The 15,990-nt window shown below is 25.6% G+C and overlaps 3 protein-coding genes across 5 annotated transcripts; 2 read left to right on the top strand and 1 right to left on the bottom strand.

The window, feature by feature from the left end:
- Positions 1-7,585: 7,585 nt before the first annotated feature.
- On the top strand, positions 7,586-9,531 carry OCT59_005642 (uncharacterized protein; the record flags this gene model as incomplete). The annotated part of the gene is made up of 6 exons (XM_025309311.2): positions 7,586-7,686; positions 7,758-8,001; positions 8,096-8,349; positions 8,424-8,701; positions 8,798-9,046; positions 9,121-9,531. The coding sequence occupies 6 exons, from the start codon at positions 7,586-7,588 to the stop codon at positions 9,285-9,287; spliced, it is 1,293 nt and encodes a 430-aa protein (XP_025178004.1). The 3' UTR covers positions 9,288-9,531.
- On the bottom strand, positions 9,307-10,238 carry OCT59_005641. Of its 3 annotated transcripts, none has more exons than XM_025317544.2 (4): positions 10,096-10,238; positions 9,833-10,018; positions 9,562-9,746; positions 9,307-9,477 (listed from the first exon to the last, which is right to left on the bottom strand). In XM_025317544.2, exons 1-4 carry the CDS (start codon positions 10,222-10,224, stop codon positions 9,381-9,383), a joined length of 597 nt encoding a protein of 198 aa, XP_025178003.1. In that variant the 5' UTR covers positions 10,225-10,238; the 3' UTR covers positions 9,307-9,380. The 3 variants fall into 3 exon arrangements, with proteins under 3 accessions (XP_025178003.1, XP_065997604.1, XP_065997605.1); XM_066138482.1 differs by having other exon boundaries at positions 9,833-10,002; XM_066138483.1 differs by having other exon boundaries at positions 9,833-10,238.
- A 627-nt stretch (positions 10,239-10,865) lies between these two features.
- On the top strand, positions 10,866-15,494 carry OCT59_005640 (uncharacterized protein). The gene is made up of 4 exons (XM_066138481.1): positions 10,866-11,303; positions 11,661-11,837; positions 11,915-12,304; positions 12,387-15,494. Exons 1-4 carry the CDS (start codon positions 11,118-11,120, stop codon positions 15,300-15,302), a joined length of 3,669 nt encoding a protein of 1,222 aa, XP_065997603.1. The 5' UTR covers positions 10,866-11,117; the 3' UTR covers positions 15,303-15,494.
- The last annotated feature ends 496 nt before the right edge of the window (positions 15,495-15,990 follow it).

Here is a 15,990-nt window from a genome sequence, read left to right as displayed (position 1 = left end):
TTGAATATTTAATTTATAGCTATTGTTATTATTATACATTTTTAAGGAAAATAACTATTCAATATTATATGAACTAAAAAAGGAGTCTTGTAAAAAATTACTATAAGATAGTTCCATTATGTAAACAAGTAAATTTAGACATGAAAGTGATATTAGTAACGTAAGTAATGGTGGTGATGATTATATAATAGTTATATTTAAAAGCAAAATTTAAGGTAACTAAGTATTTAATCACGAAACTTATATATTTGCAAAGTATTAAAGTAAACTTTTATATTTGAACGTGAACAACTTTATTGACAAAATTGAATTTGATGTTTTGTGTGTGAAAAAAATACTTCATGTAAATATAAATATCACATCATAATGATATCATTTCGTTACATAATAAAATCACCAGATTAAATCATCAAGTTAAATCATCAGGTTAAATCACCCTGATTAAATCACTCTAAAATAATATATAAAAATTACCAGGTTAAATCACCCTAGTTAAATCACTCTAAAATAATATATAAAAATTATCAGGTTAAATCACTCTGGTTAAATCATCTCAGGTTAAAATTAGTCTTATACTAGTATACATATAATAGTTTTATAAATTCCTTTAAAAAATATTATATTTTAATATAAATTTATTATTTTTTTTTTTATAAGTAATTATTATAATTAAAAATCCATGGAAATCTATAAAAAATCTATAGAAATACTATGGAATATTGAATTTTGGCATTTCGTTCTTTAATTTTAAATGTCTAACTATTTCAGTTTAGTCAAATGACTAAATATATCAGTTTTGTCCAGGATCTCTAATTTGGAAGGTATGGTATTCCAGTTAAGCATTTTTATAAATCTATATTTTTCTATTTGATTAGATTATTGTAATATATTACTATTTTATTAATAAGTATATTTAAAATTAATTTTATTCTGATAGATTTATTATTTTTTATTCAAATTTCTGTGTAATTTTATACTAGTTTTTTATATATTATACTATCTATATTTACATAAAAAAATGCTTAATTTGAAGAAGCAAAGAAAGCAATAACTTTTTTTACAGACTTAACTAATCTTGATTATAAATTCAACTATAATAATTATATATACTTTTAATATTTGTTTGCAAATATCTCTAGTATCGAAAATATAATATTTTTAAATGTTTATCATTCTAAGAAGATTGTTTCTAAATATATTGTTTAAATAAATAATTTGTAAAAATAAAAATAATATTATTATTTTGGGTATTGCTAAATATTACCAGTGGTGATTATCATCACATATAAAATATTTTTTGAATTTTCAAAAATTTTTGACTGAATATTCTTCTAATTATAATATAAATATTATTACTATATGTAAATTTATGGGTAGAACATATTTTCCTTAGATTATAAAGACTATTGTTTAGATAGTTTTTGAGAAAAACAGGAAAGTTTGATTTTATAAGTAAAATACAATTTTTTGTTTTAAAAAAGGTTTTTTTAGTCAAATTTTCAAAATTTTAGTGTGATTAGTATCTACTCAGATTTGTTTTACACATTTATTATTTAAATTGAAATTTTTGAAAAAAAATTTATGGTGTGTTTTTTAACTCTAGCCAAAATTATAATTTTCAACTAGAATTAAATAGTATGGTGATGATCACCACTGGTGATATTTAGTAATGTCCTATTATAATTTATTTATAAAATTTTATAAATAATTAAAATATTACACTTCAGAAATGGTAAGAGATCTATTTCTATATTTGTAATGTTTATATTTTTATTGTATGAAATTTAAACTCCTAGTTGATTTACTTTATAAATAAAAAAAAAATACATTACCCGATAAAAGTAGCGGACCTACTATTTTTATCAATTACTCAAAATTGTACATAATAATAATACTTGAAATTTTAATATGTGATGATATAAATATTAAAAAACATACGTTCAAAATTTCATAGTTCTAGCCTTTATATAACCATATTAATTAAAGATAATTTAAAAGGAAATATTAATACCTATCATATATATGTTATATAATAGTAAATTAATAGTCTGTTACTGCCAGTTTATTTAGAATTGCATATAATAAAATACTTAAATTTTTATATTGTTTGAAAGCTCAGTTTAGGAGAATAAATATCATATGAATTTTTATATTTTTATTTTTCAAATTAACAATTATCTAAAAAATAAAATGTTATTCATAATTTTTATTTTTTTTTTAATTTATCGATCATCAGAAATTTTTAAATTTTTTTGAATTAATACAGCTGTATAAACGTTAAAAACATGAAAATTTGACTCTATGTTCTTTAAATTCTATATTATTACATGTTAAAATTTCAAGCATTGTTATTATATGTAATTTTAGTAATTAATGAAAATAAAGGGTCCATTACATTTGTTTAAGTAATATAACAGTCACCAAACTTCTTTTTTTTAATTATTATAGTTGTATAAAAGCTAGAAGCGTGAAATTTAAAATATATATTCTTCAGAATTTATGTTATCATATATAAAAAATTCAAGTATTATTAATATGTACAGTTTCGAGTAATTGAAAAAAATGTAAGGTCCGCTACTTTTGTCTGGGTAGTGTATAAATAATTAAACATATCTGCCAATTCGTGGAATTAGTCAAAATTAAGATTTTCATAAAGATTTGCATATTTTAACAAGAATTATGTTTCATAAGCTTAAATTATATGTGTTACATAATCAGATGATCTAAATCTATCAAAAAATAAAAAAAAAATTTTTTAACGTTTATTCAAAAATAACAATGGCAACTACTTTCTTTTTCAATCACTTTTCAATCACTTTTCAATCAGATTTTTGTTAGGTGACTTAGAAAAGTTTATAGGTATATATAGCAGGTTTTTTTTAATCAGTAAGTAAGAAAACAAATATTAATAATTTATATTAATAAGAAAAATCTTTTTTCATTTATTTTTAACCTTGGTTCCTTCTTTTTTTTTAGTAAAAATATATACAAAATAAAAATGTGAGTTATGATTTAGAGTTTTTGAAATGTTTTTTTTGTTTTTTACTATACTGATTTTATTCTACTTGTTAATTACTTTTTAAAATTGATTTTATTAATTTATTCAATTTAAAACAGAAATAGCAAATAAAACCTTGTTAAGTAAAGTAAAAAGAGCTCAGTAATACCTGTAAAGATAATCTTTTAGTAAGAATTATAATTTTAAAAATTTTTGTGTCAAAGTTTTATTCAATTAACAAGATTGTTAATATCTCAGCGTACATGCATGCTAAACACATATATTTATATTCATATGAAAGCCCAGAACCTACTCTACTTGAACAAAAAATGATCATTCAAATCAAATTACTAGATGTGAAGATATTAATGATCAAAGTCAAAAGTTAAAAATAAATATATTGAACGTAATTATTCAGCAACTTGTGATTCAATTCATGCAATATTTGGTTTATGGATAGCTCTTGATTACCTCTTTCTAATGAATATAAATTCATTTGTCTAGCATATATATATGTTAAGTTATTCAATATTTTGTCATAACAATTATATTTAAATTTTTTAATTTTAATGATATTATTAAAAAAAATCAAAAAATAATATAATTAAATCAATTTTATTTATGTCAGCTAATGTGAATTTATCATTTTCATGTAACTTGTATTTGCATTTACTTAATAAAGTTAGTTTTTTAAATATAAAAACTTAATTCCATAAATCAACCCATATGAATATTATATTTACTTTTAAAATTTTTTTTTTAAAAAAAAAATAGAAAAAACTCTTTTTAATAATTACATTGATCATTTTTTATGAAAATTTTTTCAGCTTTTTATTAAATACTTATTAAAAAAATGGCTTTTTTATTTACAAATACTTTATTTTTAAATGTTATAAACATCACAAAACTAATTAAATTACAGTTAAATAAAGTTTTTATACAATTTTTTAAAGTTTTATTTAAGATATATTAGAAGATTTCTGAATCCAAAATATTTTAAACTTTTTGAAATCTGTCTTAAATCAGTAGATTATAATTACTTTAAAAATATGCTACTACTTTATTAAAAAATACTTTATAAGAAATTTTAATAACATAGTTTTATTAAGTTTAATCTGGTTTATTATTGTATGTTTATACTTTATATTTATCTTTTTTTTTGAATAAATAGTAGTGATTTAAATTTCATCAAATTTAATTGCTTGGACTAAGTTATATAAACTGTAGTAAAATTCTAAATGATATAGGTTTAAATTTGCTTAATAAAATATAATTTCAGTTTATTCAAATTATTTGTAGACCAGTAAATTTAATTGTTAATTTACCAAAATTAACAGTTTTTTTTTTTTATTATCAATAAAAAAATAAATAATTAATATAAATTAAACTGTCAATTTTTATAATTTATAATTAAAAATATGTAGATTATAGATAAAAATAATAATTAATAAAAATAATAAATTAAATATAAATAATTATTAAAAAATAAAATATTGTGAAACTAATTGAACGGGGTTTGACCTGTATTTATGCTTAATTTTAGTCAGAATTATGCTTAATTTTGGCCGGAATTATACTTAATTTTGGCCAAAATATAAACCGGACTTTGAAACTTATATTTTTAAAAATATTATCTATAAAAGTTAAAAAAAAAGTTTTAAAAAAATACCAATTTGCTCAAATATAAAATATGACTTTGTAAAATTAATACAATTTGCTAAAACTCATAATTATAACTATTAATTAATTTTCAATCAATTTGCTCTATCTAAAATTATGAGTTTAACCTAATTTTAATTGAATTTGCTAAAACTCAAATGTGAGTTATATATGTAATGATTGGAGTCCTGTATAAGTAATGATTTTTCTATATATATTTTTTTATTTTTACATATAAAATTATTTTGTTTATTACTTTACAAATAAATATCTTTTGCATTTTAAAAATAAAATATTTCTAATTAGTACATTTTTAAAAATTATAATCAATTAGCTTTCAAATAAAAAAATTTTGATCAAATTTTATTGTAAACTTATAAATTTAAAAATCATTAATTTTACTATATATTAATTTATTGTAGAATTATGTATTTGCTAATAGGTAAATTTAAATTATTTTTTTAAGATATAGTTTCATATTATTATCAGGTTGAATAATAATCTGTTTATCATAAATTGTGACTGTATTATAATTCTAACTAATATTACTTAATTTAATATATTAATATTTTAAAAAATTAAACTGTGATAGTTTCACTTTATTAAATTTCTTTATATAAGTAAAAAATTCAAACTTTTATCTTAAATATTTATTTTCAATTTATTATTTATTTATTATAAAATATTACATTTGGTCTAATAGAACTACTATATTCAAGTCTTTTAATATTTTATTTATTTTAATTTTTATTTTTATTTTTATTTTTATCCAAATCAAAACTTATTAAAGTGCAAACCAAATTCAGGATTACTTATACTTATAAATTTTAAAATTTAAAGTTATATTAGTAAATTATATACTACACTATCTAGACAAAAGTAGAGGACCTTCCATTTTTATCAATTACTCGAAATTGTATATAATAACAATACTTGAAATTTTAATATGTGATAACGTAAATTCTAAAGAATATATATTTAAAATTTCATACTTCTAACTTTCACACAGCTATATTAATTAAAAAAGAAGCTTGGTAATTATTACATTACTTAGACAAAAATAGTGGATCCTCTATTTTTGTTAATTACTTAAAATTACATAAAATAATAATACTTGAAATTTTAATATGTAATAATATAGACTTTAAAAAACATAGAGTCAAATTTTCATGCTTTTAATTTTCATACAGCTATATTTATTAAAAAAATTAAAAATTCTTGATGATTGTCAAATTAAAAAAAAATGAATTATTTTTATTTTTTTAGATGTTAATTGTTAATTTAAAAGATAAATTATAAAAATTTATATATAATATTTATTCTCCAGAACTGTAACTTTCAAACAATATATAAATTAAAGTATTTTATTATGTAAAATTTTGAGAATGTGAAAATACAGTATTGCTGTTTTTAAAAATTAAATTTTCTCTCAATTTTTTATATAATTCATATAAAAACAAAAACTAGATAAAGAAATTTAATATATATATATTAATCAAAATTCTGTACTATTACATATTAAAATTTCTGTTATTAATATTATGCAAAATTCTAAATAAATAGGCAATAACAGACTATTTATTTAATTTTATAGATAATCATCAATATTTCCCTTTATAAGTTTCTTTAATTAATATAGTTGCATGAAGGTTAGAACTACGAAATTTAGAATATATGTTCCTTAGAGTCTATGTTATCACATATTAAAATTTCAAGTATCATTATTATGTATAATTTTGAGTAATTAACAAAAATAAAAGGTCTGCTACTTTTGTCTAGGTAGTGTATATACTTGTATTACTATATTATATATTATTATAATCATTTGTACTATTCTATTACATGATTTACTATTTAAGTATATACTTTAATTAGATATATATAAAGGTAAAAAATTGATCTTTCACTTATATAAAAAAAATAAATTGCATCTAACTTTAAGTTAAAAATACATTCTAACCAATTGCTATTAATTATAATTAAGTATTAGTATTACTAAATATTATAACTATTACATTATCTTATCATTATCTCCTAAAATTTACAGTTATAATGTAAATTCTTTTTTAAATAAGATAACTGCTCTCTTTGTAAAAAATAATGTTAAAAAAAAAAATTTTAAAAAAAATTTTTTTTTTACTTTAAAACTGCTTTAAGTTAATTTTTCATTTAATATAATTTAAAAATTACAACTTAAAGAAAAAAAACCAAAAATATAATTTAAAATTATTATAATTTTAACTAAAATTATTAATAATAATATATATTATGTAATTTTATTTATATTTTTTTTTAAATTTTATAACTTCAGTTTAAATTAATATAATAATAAAAAAAACTAATTTTTTTTATAAAAAAAATAGTAATAAATTATATATTATTAAATTTTTTTTGGTATATTTAATCATACATATTGGCAAGTAAAGTGCTTTTTAGCTTTTATATAGGTTGATGATTTTGTAATTGCTCCTTTGAGCATGTACTGTTCTCTTTGAGTATAATAATAATAAAAAAAAAAATTTGTGTAATTTAAAGTTGTTATTTACTAAGAGTTAGATTTTCCATTCTTGAAATCAATTACTTTAAATTTCTTATAATGATGATTTGATAGTTTCAGTCAACATGTCAAAATAGTTATCAAAAATAACAAGGGATATTAACCGAGTATGTGTATAAGAAATTTTGAAAACACGCAATTTTCGGGTCCTGATTTGATAACAAAGTTTTTTAAAAAGTTATTTTACACGTGTTTTAAATATAAGATCGAATATAGAAATCATTGACACGAACTAACGTTTAGTCTCGTAAAAAAAAACACGAAATTTTATACTGCGGAAATTTTCTGTGTTACTAACTGCGATCACTGGTTCAATAAAAGTGGCTTGTAGCAAATTTTTTTCTAGCTATAAACTTTTGAAATTATTCGCGATGGATAAGTTAATTTTGGATTTTAAAGCACAAGATACACCGTATAAAGAATTTGTACTTGCTTTTTCCTGGGCAGTTTATACATTTGAACAATATTTAAGGTATTTTTATCTTTTTATGATAGATCTGTTATTCACATATTTCGGTCCTTACTCTTTTTTTAATATTAAAGCGTTCGTCAGTATCGTAAACTTCGTGAACCACATCCACCAAAGTCCCTACAGGATATTGAAGAAGTTCGAGAGAAATTTCGAAAAACACAAGAATATGGTCTTGACAAAGCGAAATTTGAGTTTGTTTCGGCTTTGTTTGGACAGATTCAAAGCACGTGTATGATCGTGTTTGATATTCTTCCTTGGTTATGGAACCTTTCTGGAGAATGGTTGGCATACGCTGGATACGGGCCCGACCACGAGGTATTTTTTTAAATTCATTTTCAATTATCGATTATTACAGTTATTTCTATATCGTGGCAAGGATAATTTTTCTAATCATATTTATTCTTCGTAGATAACGCAATCATTGATTTTTACCGTAATATTAACACTTTTATCGTATCTTATATCACTCCCTCTAAGTCTTTATTTTACTTTTGTCATCGAAGAACGTCATGGCTTTAACAAAATGACTTTGGGGTTATTTTTCATGGACATGATTAAAGGATTTTTGATTGCCGGTGTTATAGGGCTTCCGATTTTATCTTTAGTTTTGCAAATTATCAAATGGAGTGGTGAAAATTTCTATTTTTACGTTTGGATATTTATGTAGGTCGAATCTTTATATTTACTATTTAAATATTAAGTTTAATAATTAAATTAAAAGTAATTTTTTTTTTTAGGATAATTTTTACTTTCATATTACTTACTATTTACCCAACACTTATTCAACCTTTGTTCAACAAAGTAACAGTACTTCCGGAGGGTGAACTCCGTGGACAAATTGAAGCGTTAGCTTCTCGTATTAATTTTCCACTTAAAAAATTATATGTAATAGATGGTAGCAAAAGATCAGGACATTCCAATGCCTATTTTTACGGATTTTTCAAAAATAAACGAATTGTTCTATATGATACTTTAATAGAACAAGCTAATAATGGGGAAATAGTGGCGATTGTCGGTAGGCTTTTATAACGTTTAATAGGCAGATTTTACTTAATTGTCCTTTTCACTTTTCATTTAATTGAATTATTAACAATTCTGTTATTTTTCACAGGTCATGAATTAGGTCATTGGTATCTGAATCATACCGTTAAAATTCTTATTATTTCCCAGATTCACAATTTCTTCCTTTTCTTTGTATTTTCTCAATTTATCAACAACACATCCCTTTATAGATCATTCGGGTTTGAAACACAACCAATATTGATTGGATTTATGTTGTTTCAATTTATTTATGCGCCCGTTGAGAATGTTGTTGCATTTTTGATGAATATTTTAAGTAGAAAACATGAATTCGAAGCCGGTAACTATTTTTCAAAGTTATTTTCATGATCGTACACTGTAAATTATTAACATATATATATCTTTTTTTTTTAGATGCGTACGCAAAAAAATTAGGCTATGGAGTACAACTTCGTTCGGGTCTAATCAAAATTCAGATAAAAAATTTGGGAAATCTAAATAATGACCCATGGTACTCGGCATATCATTTCTCACATCCACCTCTTCCGGAAAGATTAAGCGCAATAGAAAAAATTGATTAAAGACAACAATAATTTCATTTTCATTACTTTCATTTCATAATATTAAAGTCACGTTACTGTTATATTGTTTTTATTTTACATCTTTTTTTTATATTATAAACACCCTTTTGTGCTAGGAACGTCATTTGTTCCAGTCCTTTCAATTGCTTGTCGTAATGCTACGGCGAGAGCCTTAAAAGAGGATTCCGCCCTATAAATTAAATTATTATGTTAAGAAAAATTAATAAAAATAAGAAAAATTCAATATTATAGAGCGGCAGAACTTTTTGCTTACCTGTGGTGATCATTCTTTCCTTTTAACACATCAACGTGTAATGTAATTCCTGCAGATGTGGCGAAAGACGATAAAACATGAGGGATCATTTCAGTAGAAAGTTCACCGATTTTTTCTCGTTTTAATTCCAAATTAATATCTGCAAATGGTCTTCCCGAAATGTCAACAACGGCGCGTGACAAAGCCTACGGAACGCCAATAAACAAAAATGTACGACTTATGCAAAAAAGAAAAAAAAATGCATCTTGATGAAAAAAGGAATGGTTATTACCTCATCTAATGGAGCATAAGCATAACCAAATCTCTTTATACCTCTTGGTTCTCCTAAGGCTTGTTTGAAGGCAAGTCCTAAAGCAATCGCTGTATCTTCTGCAGAATGATGATCGTCGATATGTAAGTCACCTTTACATGTTAGTGACAGTGACCACCCAGAATGTTTTGCTAGAGCATGATACATCTATTCTCATAAAAAAAAAGAAACGATTTTTTTTTTTTGATACATTAACGCGTCATAAAATTTGTTAATTTAATTACATGATTTAAAAATCCTATGCCAGAATTGATATCGATTTCTTGATTTCCTGCTGAATCCAAACATAACTCTACATTAATGTCGGTTTCATTGGTTTTACGAGATAAAGTTGCTTTACGTACAAGCGACATGATGCTGAAAGAATTTTTTTTTTTTTTAACTAAATCACAAATAAATCGATTGGTTTGTACAGCCACTGTACAGCCCGTATTCCACCGTATTCCATAATTAGACAAGTGCAAGTTGAATAGATTATTGCGTATACTAAGTTCTAAAAATGTTAAACAGCATTGTTTATGACCTGATTGTTGATAATGCTTAAACCCAAAATCAGAAATTTGCAGTTAGAATTTATGTGTAACGTGATTTGAAAGATTTATTGCATATTGTTTGAACTAGCATTTTAATTCTGGCGTTATTGTTTGTATAGTAATACAAAGTACCTAACTGCGTTTTTGCCTGAAAGAAATCCGAGATATAACAAAAATATATAAATTTATAATAAAATATTTTCTACTTTCGTATTATTCGAAAAGTTGTACAAGAAAATTCTGGGGATGTAACAATTATTTTCATTATGTAAAAAAAGTGGTTAGCACGGTAAAAAAAAAGAATAAATAAACCAGTAAGTTTTTGCCGGTTAGAAGGCAAAATTTCTTGATTCTGGTCAATCATTGCCTTTTTATTTGAAATTACACAAAAGGTTGTGGTTGAATTTGTGTAATCTTGGTTTTTTTATAAACTTAATGACTTTCAAAGATTTTAAATTTTTAACGCTTTGTCGCGAGAAGAATAAAAAATACCTATTAATAATAATTTTTGCTCGTTTCTCGTAACAAAGATTTTATTTCAAAAAGTTTTCAAACAAAAAAAATTATTTTATTATCTTATTTATTCAGTTTATCAAATTCATTTTTGATAAACTATTTTAATAATTTTTTTGTTCAAAAAACAAAAACCTTTTGTAAATTTTTTTCATTTGATCACATCTCGTAAATATTTGTATAAAATTAATATTAACATAATGACAACACCAGCTCCAACTACTCCTCCAGTACAGCCAAAGAAGACTAAAAAGTCAAAAACAACTGGGCCAGTAGTATTATTACCCAAAGGCAAATTCCCAACGTCGGTTGGAGATTACGAATTATTAGATGAAGCCACTAGAGAAAAGAAAGAAGAAGTGGCACAAAAGACTGCAGAAGAGGAGGTAAATGAAAAAGAATTTTTTTTTTTTTAACTTTAACGAAATTAGTTTTTTTTTGAAAATAACACACTATTATCAAGATAACCAGTCGTATCACACACTATCTAAACAAATATTATTTATTTCTTAATTTTTGGTCATTTACACGAAACTTAATTTAGTTAGATTATAATTTTAGAATATTCGAATATTAGAATTGCAATTGTGTTATTTTTTTTCTTTAAAACTAATTTAAAAACTCGAATATTCAAATTTATTTTTTAAAAAAAATAGCCATCGAATTATGGATACTATCACACAATAATCATATCACATTATGAATAATCACCTTGTCACGTATTATATTTTTTTCAATAATAGGCAAAGAAAAAATGCCCAGATACGAATACAAAGCCTGATATTTTTCAATCTACAGGTTTTCTACAGGATGATAAAATTTACATTGTAAATTATCCAAATAATAAGAAGAAAGAGAGCGAGAAGAAAGATAGGGACATTAGCGATGCATTAAATGCCTTAAATGGTACAAGAAAGGAGGTGAGTTAAACCACTACACCTATTCCTAGATAATAAAATTTTTAATTCTTGAATATGTTACGATATTTTCTTTCCAGGGATCAACGCAAGATATGCCACAAGCGGCAATTGAAGCCCTCCAGCGAATGTTTGGAAAAGCCCCAGATCAGCAAAGGACCAGGGGTTCGAATTACGGAAAATTAGACCATGACTTCACATTCCCCCCAAGGGCGCATTCAACAGCGGGAAAATCAAAAGAAACAAAAGAAGAAACTGCGGACTCGTCCTCGAAAGTCAATGAAGATGCAAAAGAAGTTGACCTCGACGAGTTCGAGAAAAAAGAACGTGCACGTCGCCGAAAGAGCAATTTAAATGCTTTTGCACCAGAATTCACACCGTCTTTCATTTCTGGTAGCCCATTAACGGATGCAAGTAAATCTGATTCGGATCAGGCTGAGGACCGAAAGAAAAAGGGCAAAAAGGAGAAGGTATGCAATTCCACGTTAGTTTCTTACTTGTATCTTTTAATTGATAATTTTTTTTTATTATTGTTACGATTTTATTGTGTAGACAATAGATATAAATGGTGAGGTCGAGTCATCGTCCTATCATCAAAGAAAACTAAGGAAACATCCAGGCCAACAAATTGTAACATCCGATCTTGACTCTGCAACAGGTTCGTTCGGTTATCCAAATACTTATGAGCAACATCCATATTATGTTGCAGCACCGCCTACACCTTATCCGCCGGTTCCATACGCTGAAAATAATTCTTCTCCCCCTAACTGGGATGAATTCCAGAAAAGCTTGTCGATTGAGGTTGTTAATCGAGTTGAGGGAGAACTTCAAAAACATATTGAGAAGTTTGTTTCTGAAGTTAAAGCAACATTTGCCGAAACTAGACCTGAACATGTTGGTAGTAGTTCGTCGGTTTTGGATAAGAGGGAGGATGATGCAGATGAACGACGGGAAGGAGCTGGAAAAAAAAATGAAGAATCAAATCTCGAATGGATTCGAGAACAGCTTTTACACGAATTGCAACATCATCAACAAGATATTCGTTCTTCTCATAATGAGTTTGTGTTAAGACACGAAGAAATACAAACACGACATCTTGCACTTCAAGCAGAACTTAATAATGCTAAGGATGAAATGCAATCTGCAAGTACAGTTCAACAACAACATGCAGAGCTTCAAGTCATGCATCAAAACTTGCAAGCACGTCATATTGAACTTCAAAAAGAATTTAGCCAACTTGATGGATTAAAGACACGTATTCAAGAAATGCTAAATGAACATCGGAAGATACAAGATCGTCAACAACAACTCCATGATGAATTGAGTAATTCACAAACCTTACATCGTCGTATCATGGAAGTTGAATCTGAAAATTCACAGCATGTCCTCAAGAATGCTCAATTAATGAGTGAAAATTCTAAACTTACAAATGAGAACGCAAGACTTTCTGATGATAATAATTCAAGCAGGTCGATAATCGATGATTTTTCTAATCGTGAACGACAATTGCAATCTGAAATCACTGCGCTCAAAAGTAGTTTATCACGTAACGAAAATGAACTCCAAAGACAAGTGCGTACTTTACAGAATGAAAATACAAAGCTTTACGAAGAGAATAGTGCCTTGCAACAAAAACAAGATAGATGGATACAAACAGAAACTAGTCTAAATGATCTTAATCTTAAACTTCGGCAATCCGAAACTGACTGTTCCGAGTCTCGTAGAGAGTGTCACGAACTTGGACGAAAACTTGCAGATAAAGAGGAAAAATTACAAGATACTGAGCGACAGCTTAATGAATTGCGTGCTAGCTATCATCAATTAGAAACAGAAGTTTCGCATAGTCGTTCATTGAAAGAACATCACGATATTCTTGAAAGTGAATCAGATAAACTTCGAAAGACGGTTCAAGATCAGACTGAAACCATAAATAACAAGGATCGTGAAATTGATAATTTGAAGAGGGAAATTAATTCAAAGACCAGCGAATTTAATAATGCTCTTGAAGATCTTCAGAATCAGTTGATTGGATTAAATGAATGTCGCACTAATAGGGAAGATCTAGAGAAAAAAGTCACAGATCTTGAACGTGCATGTAAGTTGGAAAGTGATAAGACAGTTGAATTAGAACATTACCGACGTCAATGTGAGAGTCAAAGTGTAGAGTTACGTAAACGTGTGGGAGATATTGAAACTGTACAGCAAATGACTCAAGAACTTGAAAAGAAAGTTGAGAGTATACAACATCGTAATGCGGAGTTGGAGAAAGAGGTCTCTATGAAGACAGAGGAGGCAGATCGTCTTCGCGAAACGAACCGAACTTTGGAAAATAGTATATCTGCGTTGAAATCGCGATTGTTTGATTTAGAAGAAGAAAAGAATAAAAATATAGAAAAGAATAAAAATACTGACAAGAATCCTCAATTAACGATAAATACAAGTATACCGACAATACATAATAATCCTTTGGATGAACGTCGTGTGTCTCGAGATCAATTGTTTTTCAACGGTTCGTCAATTTCAAATACCTTTGATCAGCAGTCACAAAGTGCTTATCCACGACAAATAGCTCCTCCAAATAATAATATGCCTTTACAACCCATGTCAATAGTGACTAACTTTCAGCAACATTCTTCAGTCCAACATCAGTTACCTTTTAATCATAATCAGCAAAATCAACCACAATCAGTCGAACCATTTCAACATCAAACTACTACTGTACCAACAGTTCAATTACCGACAGTATCACCAATAGTACATCAACATCCTCAACAACTTCAACAACTTCAACAACTTCAACATCCTCAACACCCCCAACATCCTCAACAACCTCAACAACCTCAACAACTTCATCAACTTCAACACCATCAACTTCAACACCATCAACTTCAACAGCCTCAACAACCTCAACAACATCAACAACATCAACCTCAACATCATCAATTTCAACATCCTCAACAGCCTCAACAACCTCAACAACCTCAACAACCTCATCATCAACCTCAACAACAGCAACATTCTCAACATCATCAACAATTGCAACAAAACATAACACAAATGTTCCAACCGACGCAGACTCATTCTCAGCAACCACCAATTCCTCCGTTAATGATACAAACAACCCAGCTTCAGCAACAAATGAATACATCAGCTTTACCTTCACCAACACTATCACAGCAAGGTTCTTTGTCATATTCGGCACAACAGAATGTTAAAGATAATAAAGTGCATAGTCGCAATAGCTCATATAGCTCACGTAACAATGGAACCGGAAATAATAATAATAGAAATAAAAAGTATAAGAAAAAACATACTAATGATAGGAAGAATTTAACCAATGAAAATAATAATCAAAACAATAACGTTGATAATACCGCAAATAATTCTAAGGCAAATGCCCCTGATTCTAATGATGCACCAGGAAAAGTATGGAACAAGCAACAACCCGGTGATACACCTTGGTGGTAATTGTCACCAATTAATTCTCTTATTCTTTTATTTTTGTTCTTTTTTTTTTGTCTTAAAATAATTGGTATATGAAAAAATTTTTGTATTGTAAAGTCATAATAGGCTAAAAAATTTGGTAGATTTTTTTTATGCTTTGTATATTATTTGTATATAACATACATAATAAAGCAATTATTATAATTGATGCCGGGGACATTATATTGTTGATACAAATTTATTGTTAATACAAATTTCATTTAATTATATAGATTTATTATTTAAAAATTTAATCTAGACATTTACCTTGTGATTAATTATTATCAACGTAATTTTTTTTGTATATTTACATTATTCAAAATTCCCGGTTAGAATTAAATGATCCGCACAAAAAATTTGTTATTTAATCACATTATTTTTGGCCATTATTATCGCAATTTTCGAATTACTGAAAACAGTTTAAATGGGAAAATAAAATAAAAAAAATGATTTTTTTCAAAAACCCACGAAAACAGTAAATTTTATTGCATTTTTAGATAGAGAAGGTGCTGAAAATGTTAATTTTAGAGCAGAAAACTTAATTTTTCGGCAAGTTTGCATATTAAAGCGACTTTGAGATTTCGTGTAACCTAAAAAGTTCTCTATAAGTAAACTTACCTAAGAGTTGGATTTTTCATCCTAAAATCAAGGTTTTCATGTTATAATCGCACCT

Source organism: Rhizophagus irregularis, chromosome 13, assembly GCF_026210795.1.
Source record: "Rhizophagus irregularis chromosome 13, complete sequence".
Taxonomy (NCBI): domain Eukaryota; kingdom Fungi; phylum Glomeromycota; class Glomeromycetes; order Glomerales; family Glomeraceae; genus Rhizophagus; species Rhizophagus irregularis.
Note: the sequence above shows the minus strand (reverse complement) of the source record. Positions and strands in the feature narration are given on the sequence as shown.